The sequence below is a fragment of the Myotis brandtii genome, unplaced genomic scaffold (assembly GCF_000412655.1).
Source record: "Myotis brandtii unplaced genomic scaffold, ASM41265v1 scaffold1137, whole genome shotgun sequence".
NCBI lineage: Eukaryota > Metazoa > Chordata > Mammalia > Chiroptera > Vespertilionidae > Myotis > Myotis brandtii.
The window spans coordinates 1,399,750-1,419,521 of NW_005353916.1; the positions used below are offsets into that span (position 1 = coordinate 1,399,750).

A 19,772-nucleotide genomic window follows, 5' to 3' on the forward strand; every position below is an offset into this window, starting at 1 on the left:
GCATGTTTTCTGGGGGCTCCTGACAAGCGGGGAGCACACTAGGCACCAGCATGCAGAGTAGTAAGTTGGGCGAACTTGGGAGGGTCGGGAGGGGCCTTCGTGCGGTCCCCAGAGTAGGAAAACAGCACCGGACTGGCGTTGGCTGGGGAAGAGTTTGCAAAGCCAGGCTCCAAACTTTTTTCCCTTCCAGGCCCAGCTGGGCTGGAGGAGGAGGCTGGTCGCATCCCCTGATGCACCCGCCTGTGCGCGGCTCAGGGCGGCTCGGCCGAGGGGTCGGTGCCCCGCGGTGCCATGTGGCAGGGCCTTGCAGCCCGGGCGCTTCCGTCGGGGCCGAGGCAGGGGCAGACTTCCTCTGCGGGTGCGGATGATGCGCCATGTGTCTCGGGTCAGCGGACACTGGCCGGTGATTACACGCCTGACAGCGGTGGGACAGCCCGGCGGACGGGCGCTGCGCCTCCTGTCTAGTTCCTGTTTGGGTTCTAGAGGAACGCACCGTGCAAAGGCCAAGGCAAACACCACCGCCCCCCTCCCCCCAAAACTCCAGGGATTGCAGGACCCCGTGAATAATTTGAGGGTGAGGCGGAGGTGGGAGTTGTTTGAAGTGCAGAGCTGTTTTTGTGGCTTGGGGAAGCTTTTTTTTTTTTTTTTTTGGTTTTGTTTTGTTAGTACCTGTGTGAGATGGTGGTGTTTCCCCCCAGCCCCTGGGAAGTCAGTCGCAGTTTTATGGCCCGAAGACTCTAAAGCGATTTAAGTTAGAGGGCGAGAAGGACTGGTGGGTTTCAGCGGGGGAGAACCTTGGGCTTATTAAATTTCAGGTCTTGCTTTACTTCCTCCTGTCTTTTTAGGCCTCATAATTGATAACTAGGCAAGTTTTTGAGTCAGAGCGATGGATCTTTAATGATGAACCCAAAGTATGATAGGATATTCATCCTTGCCCTATTTTGGACAATCACGGCGAGACTTTTCAGGGAGGTAAGTGAAGTGAGAAGCTTTAGCGGGAGAAGTGAAATCGCAGAGAAGTTAGGCCGATTCCTGATTCATTGCACTTCTGTGGAGTCATTGAACTTTTGTAAACGCACCAGGTGAACAGGAAAGGGTCTGGGAGGGAGACTCAGTGCAAAGGGAAAACCCAGATAGGGCCCGAGACAAAAATTACACAGAAGCGATCCCTCTAGGCCTAGTTGTTGGCTCACATGGGATTGCTCACAGCAAAAAAATAAAATAAAATAGGAATCTTCCAGCCAGTCTTCAAAGTCCTTCAGCTCTTTCAGTGCAAACCTATGGATCTTGCTGGCATCGTGTTACCACTTTGCTGCTGGTTTTAGGAAAAGTTGATCATTTCGTAAAGGCTGCCAGAGTTAAAAATGCAAGGGGCAGCGAAGGAAAGTAATGCGCCGCAGCCAGTTCTTGACGTGGACAAAATGAGAATGAAAGTTTCTGCACTCCCTCTTGTCAAGTTTCTTACAGGCTGCTCATTTGCTGAGAACACTTTCTCAGATATTCCACCAGTTAGTGTAAAAAAGCCAACCAGCTCTGAAATGGTGTGGGCTTTTTTTTTTTCTTCCCCCAAGTATGCCAGGGTTGTGAATAAATACAGGGTTTGTATGGGAAGATGAAGCATTTCCTGTAAGTTGTGATGCTGACGGGACAGTCTGGAAATGATACCAACGTTTTGAGGATTTTTTTTTTTTTTACCTTTAAGTGAAAGTTTATTAATGGCATGCTTAATCTTAACAAGTCAAAAATGTCGTTCTTAGAGCTTCCCCCTCCTCAGATGGTTAAACTTTCCTTTAAGGTTATGCCCTGGGATGAAACGTGTCTAGGTTCAATGTAATATACAGGGCCACTAATGTGCTGACGTTTGACGATTATTTCTGGATATTAATAATGTGAAAAGGAAGCGTCTGAGGGGAACTATAATTGAATTGCCAACATTCTGATTTGATTTCTCTAAAGGTGAGGCTTCTCGAAGCTTCAGTAGTACTCTGTTGGAAAAGTATTCTTTCCCACCCGTGAGCTGATGTGTGCGGCTCACCGATATATCTGTTGTATGTTAGGATATACGTGTGTAGAATACTTTACCGCACATAATAATCACTGAATCTGAGACTCTCCAAGTAAATAGTGGAACATAACAAGGTCTTTACAAAAAAGTTTGTCACCCCTTTGGATTCTAGACGCTGCTATTTTGATGATGCCCTTTGTGTCTTCAAGGTAACGTTAACTGTAAAGAGAAAAGCGTCCTAGGAGCTGAGAAGTCTGAGTTGATTTTAGACCTCAGCATTTTGGCGATAATATTTTAAGTGATTTTATAAAAATTTTGCTTAAAAATAGGCTAGACTCTCTATCAGTGTGCTAATCTTAAGTGTGGTCCATATGCCCCTACCATATTTTCAGTATTATTTTTACTTTTCTTTTAAGTCATATTGCTTCTGAGTTGACTCTGATTTCCGCAGTGTAGGTCTCTCACATACACATAAGGAAATCTTCATTCATCAGGAAAACCTTCAAAACAGGGAAATGAATGCAGCTGTGGGAAAGCTGCTTTTAAGATCCTAGTATCTCAATGATGTTTCTATTATATTATCATTATTATTATTTTTATTATGTGTGTGTGTGTGTGTGTGAGAGAGAGAGAGAGAGAGAGAGAGGCAGAAAGAGAAATACCACAATTTGTATTTATTGATCTCCATATTTCTATGAAGAATGCCAAAAGGTGTTAAGTTTTAATAAACTGCTGTCTTACCTTCTTTGTTGAAGTAAATAAACATTACTGAAAGTTTTAAAAGAACTTGTAGCAAATTGTTTTTGAGCTAGAGCTTTATTTTGAATTTAAAATGAGCACAAATATTGGTAACTGGCCTTTAAATGTTTTCCACAATACAAATATATAAAATTTATTTTTTGTTACTTTACTATCCCTCTAATAGCCAACAATACTATAACAATACTATGCTATTGTGTGTAAAACAAAATAGACTTTTTAAAAAGTTATGCACAGGTGTTTATCGTCAGTTTCAAGGGAAAATCATTATTTTTGAAATAAGTGATGCACTTAAAATAAAATGACGTGCACATTAAGACATATTCTTATTAAGATATTCTCTGGTGTGTAAAATGAAGCCATTCATTCAACAGACTGACAACTTTCCACTTGGTATTTGCCTTTGCTTAATTTAGTTTCCGCAGGACAGCGAGTGTGGTAGTCTGCATCTGTTTTTGGCAGGCAAAGAAAACTATAAACTCAGACGGTTCTGTCCCAAATAGTGCAGCTCACAAGTTACAATCAATTTGATAAAAGCAGCCGAGTTTTATGGACTTGCTTTCTGTTGTTCATCCTCGGTGAAGCGTTCAGGTAACTGAGGTTTCTTTCTCTCTCCCTTTTGCTGGTTATAACTACTAATGCCATCGATAACTTATTCAGAGTCTTGTTTACTCCTTTCTCGTATTTATTTCTTATTGAAATTTGGAGAAATTAATGGCAGCATATCTAGACTTGCTTTTACCTTCTGATAGCTACATTCCTCTTTTAATATCCTACAGAAAGAAGTGGATTTTTTTGTTTCTATAATCATAATGATTTATGGAATTGTAGGGTCCCCCTTAGATAAAATATGAAGGAACTCTTCTAGCCTTTGCCAAGTACAAATTTAATCTGCTTTTCGAAGGGTACTTGTAATTCTTACGTAGAGAGGGGTCTAATGCACTTTGTAATCATTTACGTTGAAAAAAATTGAGCAGAGTTTTGGTAGTTATCAAAATTATGTATCTCCTAAAAAACTTAAACCAGTGGGTTAAAGTAAATATGCTAAAATGCCAAGTGTTGTTTTATACTACTGTTCAGTAGCAACCAGGGCTGCTGAGGGAATAGCCACTTTAAAAAATTTGTCCTGGAGTAGAAGTGGGTCTTAAGCCGTTTGTTTATTTGTGTAGGATATTTGATTAATTATATAGGGCCCTGGCAATGTCTTCAGTGTTGATCCTATGGTCATCTTTAGGCTCGTCCTATCACCCCGTGGTTCTCTGATCCCTGGAAATGGAGTTTGTTGGTCTTTGGTTTGGTTCTCTGATGGATATAATAATGTAGAACTTGATTTAAGTTAGAAAGAGAACTTGTAGAGTTAAGGAAACCTCACTGAATTTGAAGAAGAATCTGTGATAAAAAAATAATTTAAATTGTTAAGAGTTAGATGAAGAAATCTGGTCACTTAGCAATGCCTACTTTTTGTCATCCCACTTTTTTCCCCTCAAGAGCACAAATACAAGTAGCAAAACAAAGATGAAATTATCTATGTATTTCCAATTTGAAGCATCATTGGAAATCATTTTATGATTGAGAGCTATGATTGAAATACCCATAACATCCAGACGCTTCAAAGAAGACATAAAGGCTACGCTTTTTCGTTCCTAAGTATGTTTCATTAAAAATAAGAGAAAACTTTTAATTTTTAAATATTTTCTAGCTCTTTAAAAACCTGCAGTAAATACTTTACAAGTGGCTAGACACCTTCCCTGGTGGTTTAGTTTATACAAGCAGGAAACTTTCTCTCCTACTCTTTCTCTCTTTCTTGTTTTCTTTAAACCAACTGACGTAATGCCAAACTTTGCTTTAAAAGAACAGACAGAAGTAATTGGTAGCTTTTAACTTTTAATAATGTTCTGGATTGGTTTTAGTGGCCAAAATGCCATTTAAAAAAAAAAAAGTTCAAGTAAGAACGGGCTTGTGGCCTGAGGAAGAAAGGCTCTGTTGATGTAGTTATTTTTATTCTTGTTTTTCAATCTGTTATTAAAAATCTTTCCTGCTGAACACTGCCGGATTTCTCCAATCGCTCTCTGTGATGGCTGGTGCATTTCAGGTTACCGTAACTTAAACAGTTTTGGGGTTTTGGGGAGAAGTGGGTATTTGTGTTGCGTTATTTCTTTTTTATTTGAAAAAGAACATTTGTTTTTGTTTCAACCGAGATGAATTAATTAAGATTATCAATGGCGACAGGTCAATGAATATGTTTATATAAAGAACGCTACACCTGTTAGCAAGAGCCTGAACTGTGGAGTTTTAATTGTGGCATTAATCATTTTTATGTGCAGAGGAAGGAAAATAGATGAAACTTTACCAAAATATATTTTGAGAGGGAAAGCGTTCATTTTAAGGGTCAGTTTGTTTCTGCTGGCGGTTTTTTTTTTCCTCTCTCCCAATTATAGTTGATCATTCTTTAACCCTATTAAATACACAGTGTTTTTAAGTTTCCGTTTTTTCCCCATCGTCATCTTCTCTCTTCCTGATCTTGCGCAGGCGAACAGAACTTTCTCCAGTTAGGAGACATCTTGGTGATGTTGATTGACATCAGGGCAACTTCAGAAGCTGGCAAGTGGGACAGTCTTGCAGGAGGGCAGAGAGATTTGTGCCAGTGTTTCCTTCCTTGGGGAAAGACACTCCACCCAGAGATGGGGCCCTCGCCCCACTTGATGGGCCAGGACTGAGCAACATTACTGATGTGAATTGTTCCTAAGGTTGAAATCTTATGGTTACTTGTCTGGGACTTGGCTTTTAACCCCAAATTTGTTCTGAGATTTTTTTTTTTTCAAACCGCGTATTTTAGAAATAACACATACTGAAAATTAGGCATCACATTGATACCTTAAAATGCCTTTTAAGACATTTATAATGGTCATAAAAACCACTCCACATATTTAGGGAAGTTGAGGTGTTCTCTCGTAGAAATCTGACAGTTTTGATTTACCTTTATGTGTTTCTCAGGTTTTCTTGTGAGGACTGTAGACTTGAGTTCAAATCAGAGGCATTCTTTCTTTGCTAATTACTTCTTTCCTTAAGGAGTTGTCAGGAAAATCTTTAGAAACTTAAGCTTAAGTTGTTTGCATCAGAGTGTCTTCAAGTAAGTCTTGCTTTATTTTATTTTTCCCCCCAAGTTTTCAATCCTAAATTTGAAGTTATGGGGTTCTCTGTTAATACATTTTTATTTAATGAGTGTTGGCTTATTCAAAACTGAGGGGACAGTAATAAAGTTTAGCAAGAAGGAAAAAAAAAAGGGAGGAGGAGGTGTTCTGAGCTGCCATCCTTTAATATCAGCAGTCTGTTTACTGTTCAGAGGCGGGGAGGGGTTGGAGAGGCTTTGTGGAAGATGATATAAAAAAAATCCATCAATTGCGCATATGATCCCCTCCCCTTAAGGTTTACTTAAACAATATGTTTCAGTTTTGCCTCAAACCACTCGGCACCACTTCTGCTCCAAGAATCCACCACTATCTTGGATCCTGAGCCATTGAGGATGACACTTTCTGTTATAGAATGAACTGCAGTATTGTTTGAACAAAGGTAACATTTTGATTTGTGCAATTTTGGGGCGGTAGGATATCTACAATATGAGAGGAAATCTAGCAGTGTGAATGCCTGCAAGTGCTTGAAGTATTCACAATAGCTATTCTGTGTTTAAATTATTGCTGCTCTGTGTGCATGCTATTGTATGTGTGTGTTATGCATGTAATGTATATGGACTGATAATATGAAGGAACACCTTGATGGTGGAGTCTTAATATGCTGAGCCATTCACTCTGCTCTTTAAACATGAATCTTTTAAGGAGATAGATGACCTACTTTATAAATTCTAGAAGTTTGAAATGAGTATGGAGTTTAACAGTAATGAAGCCATTACTATCACAATTCTAATATCACCTCCGAATTTACTAAGAAATTTAAGAAATGACAGAAAACTATAAATCAAAATGCTACCATTCAGCATATTTTAAGATAATGTTTCCAAAGTCCCATTTTTGTCGAGAGTAGCAGTTAAGTGATGGTGCTGTTTCTGAATATATCCTTTTATGGGACAGCACTTTACAGTTTACAATTCTGTCATCTCAAAACGTTATGTAGAAATAATATAGAACATGTAAAGACTCCATACTATGACCATACCATTTTCCCCTAGGGTGATGGATTCTGTGCGTCACCCAATTGTGATGCTGTTTGCCAGGCTTGTAATACTGGTTTTGAGGGTTGCTGTATGTCCTATTTTATCATCAGGCAACACAATACAACTTTGGTATCTAGGTAATTGACACAGTCAAAATAGGCTCTGGAAAATGTTCCAAATACTTTTAAGTAAGTCAGAAGTTAACTTATATGTTCAATTTATTTAAGACTTGAATAAACAAATGACTCATTGTCAGCTCTTTAAGCCTTCTATAGTAGTGTTAAAAGGAAATATTCAAGTGTCCATAATTTATTTTGTTTCTTTTTTCCTTTATGTGAAGGGAGCATGGTTCATTTATTTGCATTTATAATTGTTTCATCTGTTAATTACTTTGCATTCATGGTAGTGAGTAGCATAGTATTGTAAAGAATAATAAGCATATTTATATTATCGAATGTATATGTCTCAAGTCTTAAAAAAGCATTAACATTATTTTATTAAATTGAGTATTATAATAAGCAGGAATGGACCCAGTGTAGGATGATAGATACAACACAATTGCTATTTAGACAATAAATATATTTTAGCTGTTGAAAAAAGAAGAGATAAAAGAGATTTTGCTTTAGAGCTTTTTTATTTGTTATATCTGAACAGAATTTATGAAACTTACAAATCAAAACATTTATATTATAATGTGCTTCTTGATTAGATTCTACAATATAGCTTTCAGTGAATTCTTGTGAATCACTATTTTGATTTCTCCTTATAGAAGTATCTATTATGTCTGAGATCAGATACATCTATAAATACCGGTAGTGTGAATATATGCGGTAGAAATTTGTTTGTGGAATCTAAATTTCTCTATTACATGATACACTTCATGTGCAAAGGCATCAAGCATTACTAATCTAGTTTTAGCTTTATTTTTCTCTGAGCTATGCACAAGTGCAGCATATGAATTTGTGGCTTCATATTAATTTAGTGTGTACATGAACGTGCACGTATCTGAAGTCTCACTCATATAGAATGTTTCTGCATTACAGGCACTGAATGGAATTTTAACATATTACCTATTTTTTGAAATGACTTTAGTCTTTAATTACTTAATGCATCCCAACACTGATTTAGAGGTTAATTTAATTATAATTTTGGTTCTGAAATGACAGCAAGCTTGGCAAAACACATTAAAAACCAACTTCTACTTGTGACTTCTCTGTGATGTCATTATCCACACAGCATCCTTAGCTCTGAAAAATGTAGAAATAAATACAACAGCCTGTTTTACTCTCAATACTATGAAGTAATCCCAACTATATGCAAGTTCCTAAAAGAGAGTTTGATATTTGGTTCTGCTTTACTTTTTGATGCCATTAAATATTTTTGAAAGAGAATCTAGCTCACTTTAACTTTTAAAATGCCATTCAACTGATGGAAGTTAAGAATGATCATATATATTAATTGGAATCAAGGCCCATGTTATTAAATTTCCTCAAATATTAGTGTAATTGTTAAATGATGAGTAATTCTTTATTATTTTTAGATATACCTTTGAGATCTTTTAAAATCATGTGTTTCTGTATTTGGTGGCTGAATTTTTGTGTTAATAAATCAATTTAAATTATAAATTGAAAAAACAGAAATGATTATGTTTAATACTGTCTTTAAGTTACTCTTTTTAAAAATGATTGCAAGTGTTGCTCCTCAATTATGCAAACTTAGATAAGTTTTAGAAAACAACTTAGGTACAAGTGGCCAACGCAATTACATATCCAAGTAATAAGTAGCATGAAACAATATTTTCTGTAAATGTATACGCAAAGAGTAAAAGATGTTTCTCCTTTATTTTTAGAGTGAATTTGCATTACATTCATTGGATATCAAATGTGGTCAATTACTGTAAAAAAAAAGTCACTATCATCTAAACCTAAATTACAATGAACAGTTTATTTTACTCTCTATCTCATCACTGTTTATTTTACCTTTAAATGTCCCGTTCTTAAGACAATTTATGTTTTTGGAAGAGTGCCCTTGTGACTTACTTTTTACTTTTTCTTTGTATTTGATAAGCTTCCAGTAAGAAAGCTGCCACTCGTAAAATTTTAGGCCAATACTAAGATTCATAATGTACACATTTTACGTGCAAATATGTGTTCATGATCTTGCACGTTCACTTTGTCAAACATTTAACTCTTTGGTGTTACACTTTTGTACACACCTGCCCTGTAACTTTTTCCTCCAAGAATAGTTCAGCATATCATTGTTCACGTTTAATGATGTCTACATGCTATGGACACTTCTTGAATACTTCGATATATCAGTGATGATAATAGAAATTTAAAGATGAGACCAATAACGATGACAAATGGAGACTAGGAGGTTAGGTATGAGTGTAAACAGGTTTTCATCCTCTTTGTTTTTCCCATTTGGGGTTCCTATATAAAAAGAGAGAGAGCTGAAGAAAAGGGGGACTTGAATACTGTACACTCCATGATAACGTAAGGAACTATTGCTATATCTAGCTTCATTTATTTGTATATTTTTGACATAGGAAACTTTTGACCTCTTTGCCTGAGGTACGTGGGGCTTTTAGATAAACCCCATTGGGGTCACACTCATCAGTTCCGGCTTTGTGTGACAGAAAGCATTCTCTAGCTTCTGGTGCGCTCCTTTGCTGTTTCCCTTCAGGAGTGGAAGTCCCGTAAGTTAATTTGGCATTTGAAAGCACAACTCGAATTTTCCCTTTTTGAAAAGCCTCTGGCTGGTTTTCAGAGTAAGCAGAGATCACGGGCAGCGTGATGTCGTTCATTTCAGGATGCTAAGGGAAATAATGCCGAGCCCAAGCATGCTTCCTTTGGATTATTCTGCCATGCTTTATGACCATTTTTTTTTCTTTCCTTCTTTTTTTTTTCACTTTGGGAATCTAATACTTCAGTTTTTGGAGAAATAAGTATTTCTTCTTTTAGTGGAAAAAAGTCCTAGCTGTGGGGGTTTTTGCCTACATTTCTTTATAATATTTATTTTGGGGGCAGTATAAGAAGAGGAAAGGCATACACTGTAAAATAATTTCACTTATTGATTTGTTGCGAGCAGGCCTTTACCATCCTATTTGTCTGAGGAAATGCATTGAATGAAATTAAAGAAAGTTGTGGTATAATTTTGAAACAATTGTAAGCACCAACTGACAGATTTCTGGCAAAAAGATTAAGACAATTTTAGTTACTCAGTGCTGCTACCGAACTCTGTAGTCCAAGTTTATAAATATGTATCTGACAAGTTGATCACGGATGATGCTTGAAATGCATGTGTCTTGGTTCAGGGAAGAGAGCACTTACATTAGTCTCACCGTCAGTATGCTTTATTTAGATTTGCAAGAAATAGAATGCCAACTATCCTGTTATCAGCCCTTAGGGGTCTTTAGTAAAGAGTTTTATTGTTTATGGTAGCTTATATCCAATAACATCAAGCACTGGCAGCTTAACATATTTGTACGTTGAGCCCTAGCAAAGTTCAATAAGTGCTTGTATATATTTCCACCACGATTTAGGGAGTAATGTACTAGAGTAGTAGCCATCTGCTAAGGATGATTCTGAGGTTTGGAATTTGTAGCTGATTTGGGGGAGAAATATTCAGAGCAATCACCTTTTAGAAAAGTTAGTTCTGTCTTTCACATCTAGGAAAATATAGCAGTGAATGTTTGCGTTTTGTGTGTTTTGTCTCCAAGCAGAGGAAACTGACAGTTTTATGTTTTAAGTGCCGAAGGTTGTTCTTGGCTAAACAGTCCCTGAGTTAATCACTGGGATGTTAACTTGAATTTTTGTCTTTAAAAGTTTTCAAATTTGAAAACGAAATATGCTTCCATTATTTCCAAATTGACATCCTGCATTCTGGATTGGTTTTTAGAGAAATGTTTTCCAAATTCTCTTGGATTGCTTGAAGTCCATTGATTTTGAAATAATTTAGTTTTGTTTTTTTTTAAGCTTTTCAGAAAGGAGAAGAAAAACTTCATCTTTTTAGGGTTTTCTTATTACAGAATCCTTGTTATTTTCCATAGGATGCAAATTAATTTTGCATTTTTTCTTTTGCGTTATCTTTTTAGAAACTCATTTGAACTATCAAATTGAGAGGTCAGTGATTTCATTTCTCTTTCCATAGCTTCCTATGATAAGATATTTTGGTCATTTCTAAGGATTCACTACGGAGAAATCCTTTTTTATGTTAATTGCATACTTTTATTTTTACTTCAAAAATTGGTGTTTGAAAATCATATATTTATTCTTTTAGGTAATTGCAAAAATTCTGAATGGTGTAAAATAGCATGACATCTAGTTATTTCTCATTTGCGTCTTAGGCAGTTTGTATCTCAAAATGCAATTGAAGGAAAAAGAAAAAAAATGTTGTAACCACCTTTGACATCAATTAGGGTATTCCTGTGGAATTTTCCAAAAGTAATAGGAAAATATCAAACACCGTGAATGCACAGGGTTAAAAGTAAATCTGTATATACACTGAAGACTTTAATCTGACATGTCTGAGTGTAAAGGTGTTTTTAGTCTAAAGATTTTCTCTGCTTTTGCCTGTATTTTATTTTGTGCAAACGACTGCTTAAAATGATTGGCATCCTTAAATTATAGTATGTGTAAAACAAATAAGGCTGCTACTATGAAGAAGCAGCAGCTCTGCACACTCGTCTTAAAGCCTGTTTACAAACATTTTTGTTAGGAATAAATGCATCGGGCCCTAGAGAAATAGATACAAAATTGCAAGCTTAGTATCCCTAACACATCACCCACGCTATTCACTGAAGGTGGAATTGACTCGAGAGAACGTCTAGTTCGCACTCCTTGTGGAGTGTATTTAACAGTATTTTGGTGTCTCCACTGGTAGAAATGTGGACATTTCAACCAAACACGCCCTCCTTTGGTCCTTATGATGTCAGGATGCCAAAAGCTGGGTCCAGTGTAATCAAAACCACGTTGCACAATTAGGCTAATGTGGTGATTTCAAATCACGTTAAATGTGCTATTTCGAAAGGATAATTTTAAAAAATTTACCTATTTGGAATCTAATGGAAGAGCTGGGACAATGTTTATAGATTTAATTCAAAGCTTCTAGATACAGATAACGAATAAAAAAATTCCCCAGATTGTTTCTTCTTTTCGTAATGTAGGGTTTATTTGCATAAACAGCGTTGTAGAAATAATTTGACAAAAGATGATCATGTGAAAATATGAGCAAACTTTCTGAGCCCAATAATATGTGTTCTTTATTTCATTAAGTTACGTCAATAAAACCGTGGACAAAGGAAATAAACGAATAAAAATTTAATCACCTATTTGAGCTCAGATTGAGAGTTTGAGAGCATGTTCTTAGTTCTGTGCCTGTGCTCTGAAACCTGGCCCCCATCTGCTTTGCTGATGGGCATATAGTTCATCATATGTGTGTGAACATATAATGCCCTGCTTCCCACATACATGAGGGAATAATGGATCTAGACTTTTGAATCTTTTAAATACATATATATATATATTTTGGTTGTTGTGGAAACATAGATCCTGGCCAATAAAACACTTCTTTTCTCGGTGGCCGAACTTGCCTTGAATGGTCTGTTGAAAATCTGCTGTTCAAGTTTAGGTTTTGTGTCTCTTTAATTCGGGTGTAATTCAGAGCGACCATAAGGATCATGCTTTCTTTTGAATGATAGAAGGGACATGAACTACTATCCATTCTAGCGGAATCATCTTGTTTTACAAAGGAGAAAACTGAAGATTAAGGGAATTTCCCGTGATCATATAGCTACTTAGATCAAGGACTGAACTTGAACCTGTGTCTGGTCACCATCCTCATTTGTACATAAAACACTAGACAGCTTTGATGTTTGTTGAGGAAATCTGCCTAACGTTTGCAATTCATTAATTTTCCTTTTTCCTTTTGTAGATAGATATGAGAATAGAATTAGAATATAGTATGAGCAGGGAGTTGATCGTATAGTAAAGCAGTTGGTATATTCGTAATATTTCTCTATCATTACCTTATGAAGAAAGGGGAATCAAATGTTTAGACATTACCCTGGAAGGTTAAAAGTTACTGCAGAAAATCTAGGCTTACTGTTTCTTTCAAACACTTGAGTGATAGAACCTTCTTTGGAATATCCAGTTGGTACTGAAGAATTGTTTATAAAATTGTTATTAATAAGAAGTTAGTTTGCATTGGTCTTCTCCCCTTAGCTTAAACTACCTCTAACATTTATCTATTTTGAGACCAATTAAAAAAGTGGTCCATTTGAATTAAGGATTTTTTATCTTCCAAGAAACTGGACTTCTTTTTATTTATAACAGCCATAAGTCCCTTAGTTGTTTGAAAACTATAGACAGCATCTGTGAGATTAGGCCTGAATGTGCAATTATTAAAATGTGGTTGAAAAATTATTTGTGGCATTTTACATAAACTCAGCATTTATAAAAACAAATTAACAGAGAATAAAAAAGGAACCTCATTTATTTTAAATGCCTTTTTTCGTAATCCTGTCTTTTGAGTGATACATTTCAGCCTAAATGTAGTGAAAAATTTTAAAATATAAATTTAATGCCTTTTTTTTTTAGAATTTCTGTAACGTTCCATATTTTATCTGTGACCTCGCTATACATGATGGATGCAGTTAATGTTTCTTTATTGGTTATAGTTAAGCTCATTTAAATCATTTACTTTGTTGTATTGGAAAAACAGGAAAAAATTTTCTTCTTAGATATCTGAGGTATTTTACTTATTTCTTGTGTTTGTTTTTTCTCTCTTCATTTTTCCAGTGCTGATGGTTATATTGTATAATGTAAAGGGTTAAGGCAACCCCCCCATCAGTGAAATTTACAGTTTACAACCCTGGATGCTACTGTCATTTCCTTTTTGCTTTAAAGAATCGTGGTAGATTCCACGCAGAAAGATGTTGGACCAAGACACTTTCCACACTCTTTCAAGTCAGCCCCAGAAGTAGCTTTGGAGGAGATGTGTCAGGCCTTAGAAATGGGCTGGTTTGGTCCAGGGTTTGATATGAACCCACTCCATGTTGAGTTGCAAGGTGGCCTTTTATGTGTCTGGGTTTTCCACTGTTTGTATGTGATCCGGAGGACAGGCTTGTTTTTAATTTGGTTGTGTTGTTTTATTAATGTTGCTTTAGGTGAAAACCTGTTACAAGTGGCTGTGAGTAGTTATTCCTTCAAAATGAAACAGTTTGCTTGGGGAAAATAATCATATTCAGTCAGTTAGAAATAATCAATGAAATCAGAGAGTAATGGGGTGATTATTAACATTTAAAAGCAATTCTTCTAACATAGGTTAAGGGACCATTTTAACTATTATGCTGGTCATCTCACATAAAATCTCTTTCTGTGTGTAGTAAGCATATTGTACAGAGAAAGGCTAAAACCTCCCATTATTCTTATTACATAACTATCTAGGAATTATTTCCAGCTCTTCCTCTGGCTTTTATCTCTTTATATAGTTGATTTTTTTAAACCCTGACTGTGATTATAATTTAATACCCAATGTAAACCTGATAGAACCATAGGAGATGCTATGAATGTCTAATTTGCCCTAATTTTTCTTAATTTATTTAGAATTTATTTTCCTAAATAAATTATTGGTGTCTCCCCCAATATACAGACATTTTCTTTTTCTTCTTTTAATTTAGGAGATTGGAACCTAACCATGTACTTTTGGCATTGAAGACCAAAATAAGTTTAAAGTGGCTCTCACTCTGGTCTTGGTTGATCAGAATATACTTTTTGTTGTTGTTGTTGACTTGCAGGTCAAATCCAGAAAAGTTTGAAATAAGATATTTTTGTATTTTATTTTTTCCTGCCATTTATTAAGGGACTTGCTTTCGTGATACATTAGTGTGCATTTAATTTTCTTTTGCTCCCCCTTAATCACAACTCTGCTAATATATTCCCTTACTCGTGGTAAACCTCTTCTCACATATTCTTTTTTATATTTTATATCTCGTTTTATGCTTGTTCTCATGGCACATGTTTGTGAGCAAAGACTATCCTGGATGTTTTATAGAAGGTAGTTAAATGGCATTTATCTTCTGCCCATTTGGATTATCATCCAATTGTAGTTACTTATGGAGCATTATTGGAATCTAGGAAAAATACAATTGTGATTCTGTCGCTAATAGATGGCTACTGAAGCTGATTGATAGATTCGGGTTTAAGCACTGGAATGATTTTAGGTAACAATTGAAAAATATTGAATATATCTCCTTTGACAGTTTAGAAAAATACAAGGTAAAACAAAACAAAAGGCTACTTTTTATTTATTTCCAGATGGATTTCATCTTGTACTTGGCATGGCACAAAGTCAAAATGTTGCTCTTTGAGATTTATTAATTAGAATGTTCCTAAGCCAGATATGGAATGTGGTCTATTTTTTTCTTCAGATAAAAGATAAACCTACTCAGAAATAAAAATAAACCCAGAGTGGGGAAAATATTGAAAGCTGGAATCTGGGTTTCTTTTCATGTACATCTTCATTTTTCAGCGACGTGGATGCTTGCCAAGGCTCCTCCATTTATTGACACTGCTGTATTGAGGATACCAGAGGCCTCATGGTAGCCAAGCCCAATTGTCTTTCCATCTGACTGCATTTCTTAAATGTATTGGATGCTGCCAGCCATTTTCTTGGGTATCTCTCCTGGCTGGGCTTCTGGTGCACTGGGTTCCTGCCATACGTGTTCTGATCTGCCCTTGACTTTCCTCTTCATCTCTACACTTTTCATTGAGGATTATATGCTTTTAGTTTTGGATCTGAATGAAAGAAACCCAGCACATTCACCTCTAAACCTAACTTGGATTCTGAGTTCCAATGTCAGTGGTCTTCAAATGCCATAGGTATCCTATATAATAAAAGGCTAATATGCAAATCAACTGAACGGTGGAATGACCGGTCGCTATGATGCTCACTGATCACCAGGGGGCAGATGCTCAATGCAGGAGCTGCCCCCTGGTGGTCAGTGTGCTCCCACAGGGGGAGCACTGCATATCCAGGAGCCTGGTGGACGGGGAGCGGGCCTAAGCCAGCAGTTGGACATCCCCTGAGGGCTCCTGGACTGTGAGAGGGTGCAGGTTGGGCTGAGGGACACCCCCTCCCCTCGCCCAGTGCATGAGTTTCAAGCACCGGGCCTCTAGTTTTTTTATAAGTTTGTTTATCATCATTAGCTCTGCTCCCAATTGATCAGTTCCGTCTGTACCACACCATGTGTTCTATCCTCAAAGTGTTACTTAGTCCCAGAATATTCCCAAACCATCCTGTGTTCATGTTTTTTCCTTTAGGAAATACCTTTTATCTAACCTTAACTATAGCAATTCTATCTATTCCTCAGATGTTGGCTTTCATATTTCTTCTTTTTTTATCCTCACCTGAGGATATGTTTATTGATTTTAGAGAGAAAGGAAGGGGGTTGGGGGAGAGAAGAAAACATCTATCGGTTGGTTGCCTCTCCTATACGCCCCAACCAGCACCCACAACCTAGGTATGTGCCCTGACCAGAAATTGAGCGCTCAACCTTTTGGTGCATGGGATGATGCTTCAACCAACTGAGCCACCTGGGCAGGCCATGTATTTCTTCTTTTGAAAGCCTTTCCATTTCCTTTAATTTTAAACACCCCCTGCCTTGGTCTCCCCTTGTCAGTTTGAGGAGAGGAAGAACATACTCAACTCAATTTTGTTCTCTTTACAATGCCTTGGATATGGTGGTTTCTCAAAAGCATTGCATTAAATTGGCACATGGGGGAAGAATGCTTTGTCCAGAAGCGTCTAAGACTTTTAGGTGCTGAGAAAATGTGAAATTGTATCGTCAGGTTTCAGAGATGAGAAGGGTTATCTGAAGTTGACTATTTGCCCTGATGTATTTTTCCTGAGGTATAATACTGCTGGCTGTGACTTAACACAGTGTATTTTGAAAGGTGCTTTCAAATTCTGTCTTTTATTGATTAATATCACTGAACCAAGTGTGACAGTGTCAGTGAAACTGAGGCAGAGGGAGGCCCGAATACATTTGCAAACTATAGAAAAGTGAAAACCCATAGTGCCTTGGTGTGCTTTACCGATATCGCATCTGAGGTTCTACAAAGTAATCAAAGATGCCAGGTGATAAATGATACAGCCTTAAAACATGAAGGATGACAATGTTAGGCTCCGAGGTCATGAGTCGGAAATGCGTAGTTTTAACTTCTTTGTGTTGGGTATTTGTCGGCCCAAATGTGTTGTGATGTTTGAGACAGTGGCTTATGTATTGGCTTCCCAATGAAAGTTACCTGTAAGCGATCCAATGCTTGGGCGCTGAGGGAACAAGGTTGGTTTAGACCTTCAGAAGTTCGAACAAGAATATTGATGAATAGGGTTTGTCAGGAGCTGAGCACAGAACTGTAAGTAATGCAGCTTTGGGATGCCCAGGCTTATGGCATCCCCTTCACTCTATTTAATACCCAGGGCTCCTTGCAAGATGGTCAGTAAAGTGATAACTGAATAATAGCTGCTGAGACATTTCTCACGTTGGAACAAGAATGCCTGAGACTTCTTTGAATGTTTTAGCAATCACTTTTCATTTCATCTGAAAAGTGAAGGAACAATTTTGACGTTTGTTTTTGTTTTTAAAGACCATATCCTTGGTCTTCTCTCTGTAGTTTTTTTTTTTTTAACTAAAAATATTCCCTTAATCTGAGAATTGGGAAGTCCCTTTATTTAATATATGAATCAGTTAAGCACTTAAATATTTTAAACAGCTCTGAAGGATTATTATGCATTTCCAAATCTGTATGGACACAGAACTATGAAGAATAAATAAAGAAGATTTATTTAATGAATTTCTTTACTTCTATGACAGTTCATTCCTTCTAAGGCTCACATTTTTCTATTTCTCCCTTAATAATAAAACATTCCTAAGCTTTCTAGAAGCCTTAGCTAATTGCATTGATAAACATACTTTCCTGTTTCACCTTATGTCTGTCACCAACTTTAAAAATCCTTTCAAGGAGACCGTTGGATGTTTAAAAGTAATATCTGCCTGAACTTTACAAACTATTTAATTGACAGTAGACAGAGTTTCATGGACGAGAACAGTCTAGTTAATCAGCAGGGTTGTTGTTTTTTTTTTAAATCCTCTGTACTTTTCCACAACTGAAGGAAGGGGTGCATACTTCTGGTTGAAAGTGAGTAAGTGAAATTTAGTCCTGCTGTTCTGGTCGTCTTGGTGGCTTAGCAATCTCTTCATTGCAGTTTCATAATCCCCGACATGACTCTCCAGCTCTCATGTCTGCTCAATGCAGAAATAGAGGAAGGAAATGTATGTTTGGGCTCCATGAACACGTTCCTTATCAGACTGTAGGAGGAGCGGGCGCTGTGGAAGACGCCTCTCTTCCCCAGCTGGACAGCATGTGCACGGGGCTAGTTTCCTGTCTCCTGAAGCTGCGAGGTGCCCTTTAATGATGGGAAGGAGCACATTTATGCATGTGTCGCTCGTCGTGTTTTCACTTGTGAACACCAGGGAGCAGAGGGCATGCAAACTTTGCCCAGAGGCTGGACACAGTTTGCATAGACATGAGGGAGCGGCATGTAGCGACAGCACACTGATTTGGTCCAGGCCTACCTAGCCCTGATCCCCAAGTAGAAGTGAGAGCGGCCTCAGGCCCCCGGTGAACCAGGCTGGCAGGGGACAGGCTGCCTGCTGCTCAAGAGGCCAGCCCTCTACTTGGGGCCACCTTCACATGGCGATCGTGGCTCCCATTTTTGGAGCAACTCTGCTAAGTCTGTTTTCTCCACTTGAACAAGACCGCAGTCATCCTCATTTCTCAGGGAAGTTTTAATGCATTGCCTGGGGCTGCGGCAGGTAGCGACAACAGAATCAGGATTTGAACCCAGGCAGTCTGGCTGGAGTGCTAAGGCTTGGTGAGCGCTTCTCCTTTCTTTCTCATCAGGGGCAAGTGGGTTTCGAGTTGCTGTGTATACCAGGGGTTCCCAAAGGAGGCGGCTTTCATATCAGCATGGTCCAGGCTTTCTCCTTTGGCCCTCATCTACCTTTCTTCATCGTCAGCGATAAAGCCATCACCTTTATATACGGGGCATTTTAAAACCTGGCTATAGTAATAATTCACATTCAACTTGTGTTTTTTCCATAGAGATGGCTGCAATCTCCTGGTTAAAAAAAAAATCGTATTTAGTCTAAGTAACTGCCTCTTCTTGGCTCTGTTACAGCAAAAAGGCTGCGATCAGCAAACTCCTGGAGGGGGACGTTGTTGAATGACAAGGAGATGTGGTACTGCCCCTCTAATCCTCAGGACTTTGTGTTTCTTAAATTGTTTGCCCTCCTGGGTAACTCCTGGGCCAACGGGGCCTTGACAAGTGTGGCTTCTGTGTGTAACACAAACTTTTTATGTTGGAAAGGTTGGTTTGGGTCAGACATAAAAAACAGCCAACCAACCAAAAAGAAAAAAAGAGAAACAACACCCTTTGTCATCTGCCTTTTTGTCTCTGTTGGGTTAATTTTTTTTAAAGGAATTTATATTTTATGAATAAGCTATAAAGACCCAGCGTGTTTGGGTGGTTAGTATCATCACAGAACTAAAAGCCAAGAGTAAAATAGCTTTTTTGTTGTTTCCTTTGATTTTTTTTTAAGGAGAAATAAAAAATCAGAACCGCAGATGAGTAGCAGAAATAGGATTCCATTCCGTTTTCACTGCTTCCCCAGAAGCCTCGGAGTGAGGAGTTGGTTGCCCTGCAAGAAGGCTGCTGGCTGGCCGGCCGGGCCGCCTTTGCAGCTGCAGACGGCAGAGCTGTGTGTGTCGGGGTGTT

At 37.7% G+C, this 19,772-nt stretch overlaps 1 protein-coding gene across 5 annotated transcripts in view; it reads left to right on the forward strand.

Annotated features, from left to right (window-relative positions):
* Positions 1 to 19,772, forward strand: part of TRPS1 (trichorhinophalangeal syndrome I) — a 238,770-nt gene that overhangs the window by 1,474 nt on the left and 217,524 nt on the right. The window contains exons 1-3 of one of the 5 annotated variants that reach the window (XM_014547888.1): positions 7 to 60; positions 846 to 972; positions 6,215 to 6,334. The exons of 1 other annotated variant lie outside the window; for it this stretch is intronic. Coding sequence is in view for 1 of the 4 variants with exons in the window: in XM_014547903.1 (XP_014403389.1) it covers positions 51 to 60 (10 nt within the window). In the remaining 3 variants the exon portion in view is untranslated. Of the gene's footprint in view, positions 61 to 378; positions 973 to 6,214; positions 6,335 to 19,772 lie in introns of those variants that run through there. 3 more of the 5 variants (XM_005857819.2, XM_005857818.2, XM_014547903.1) reach the window with 3 other exon arrangements.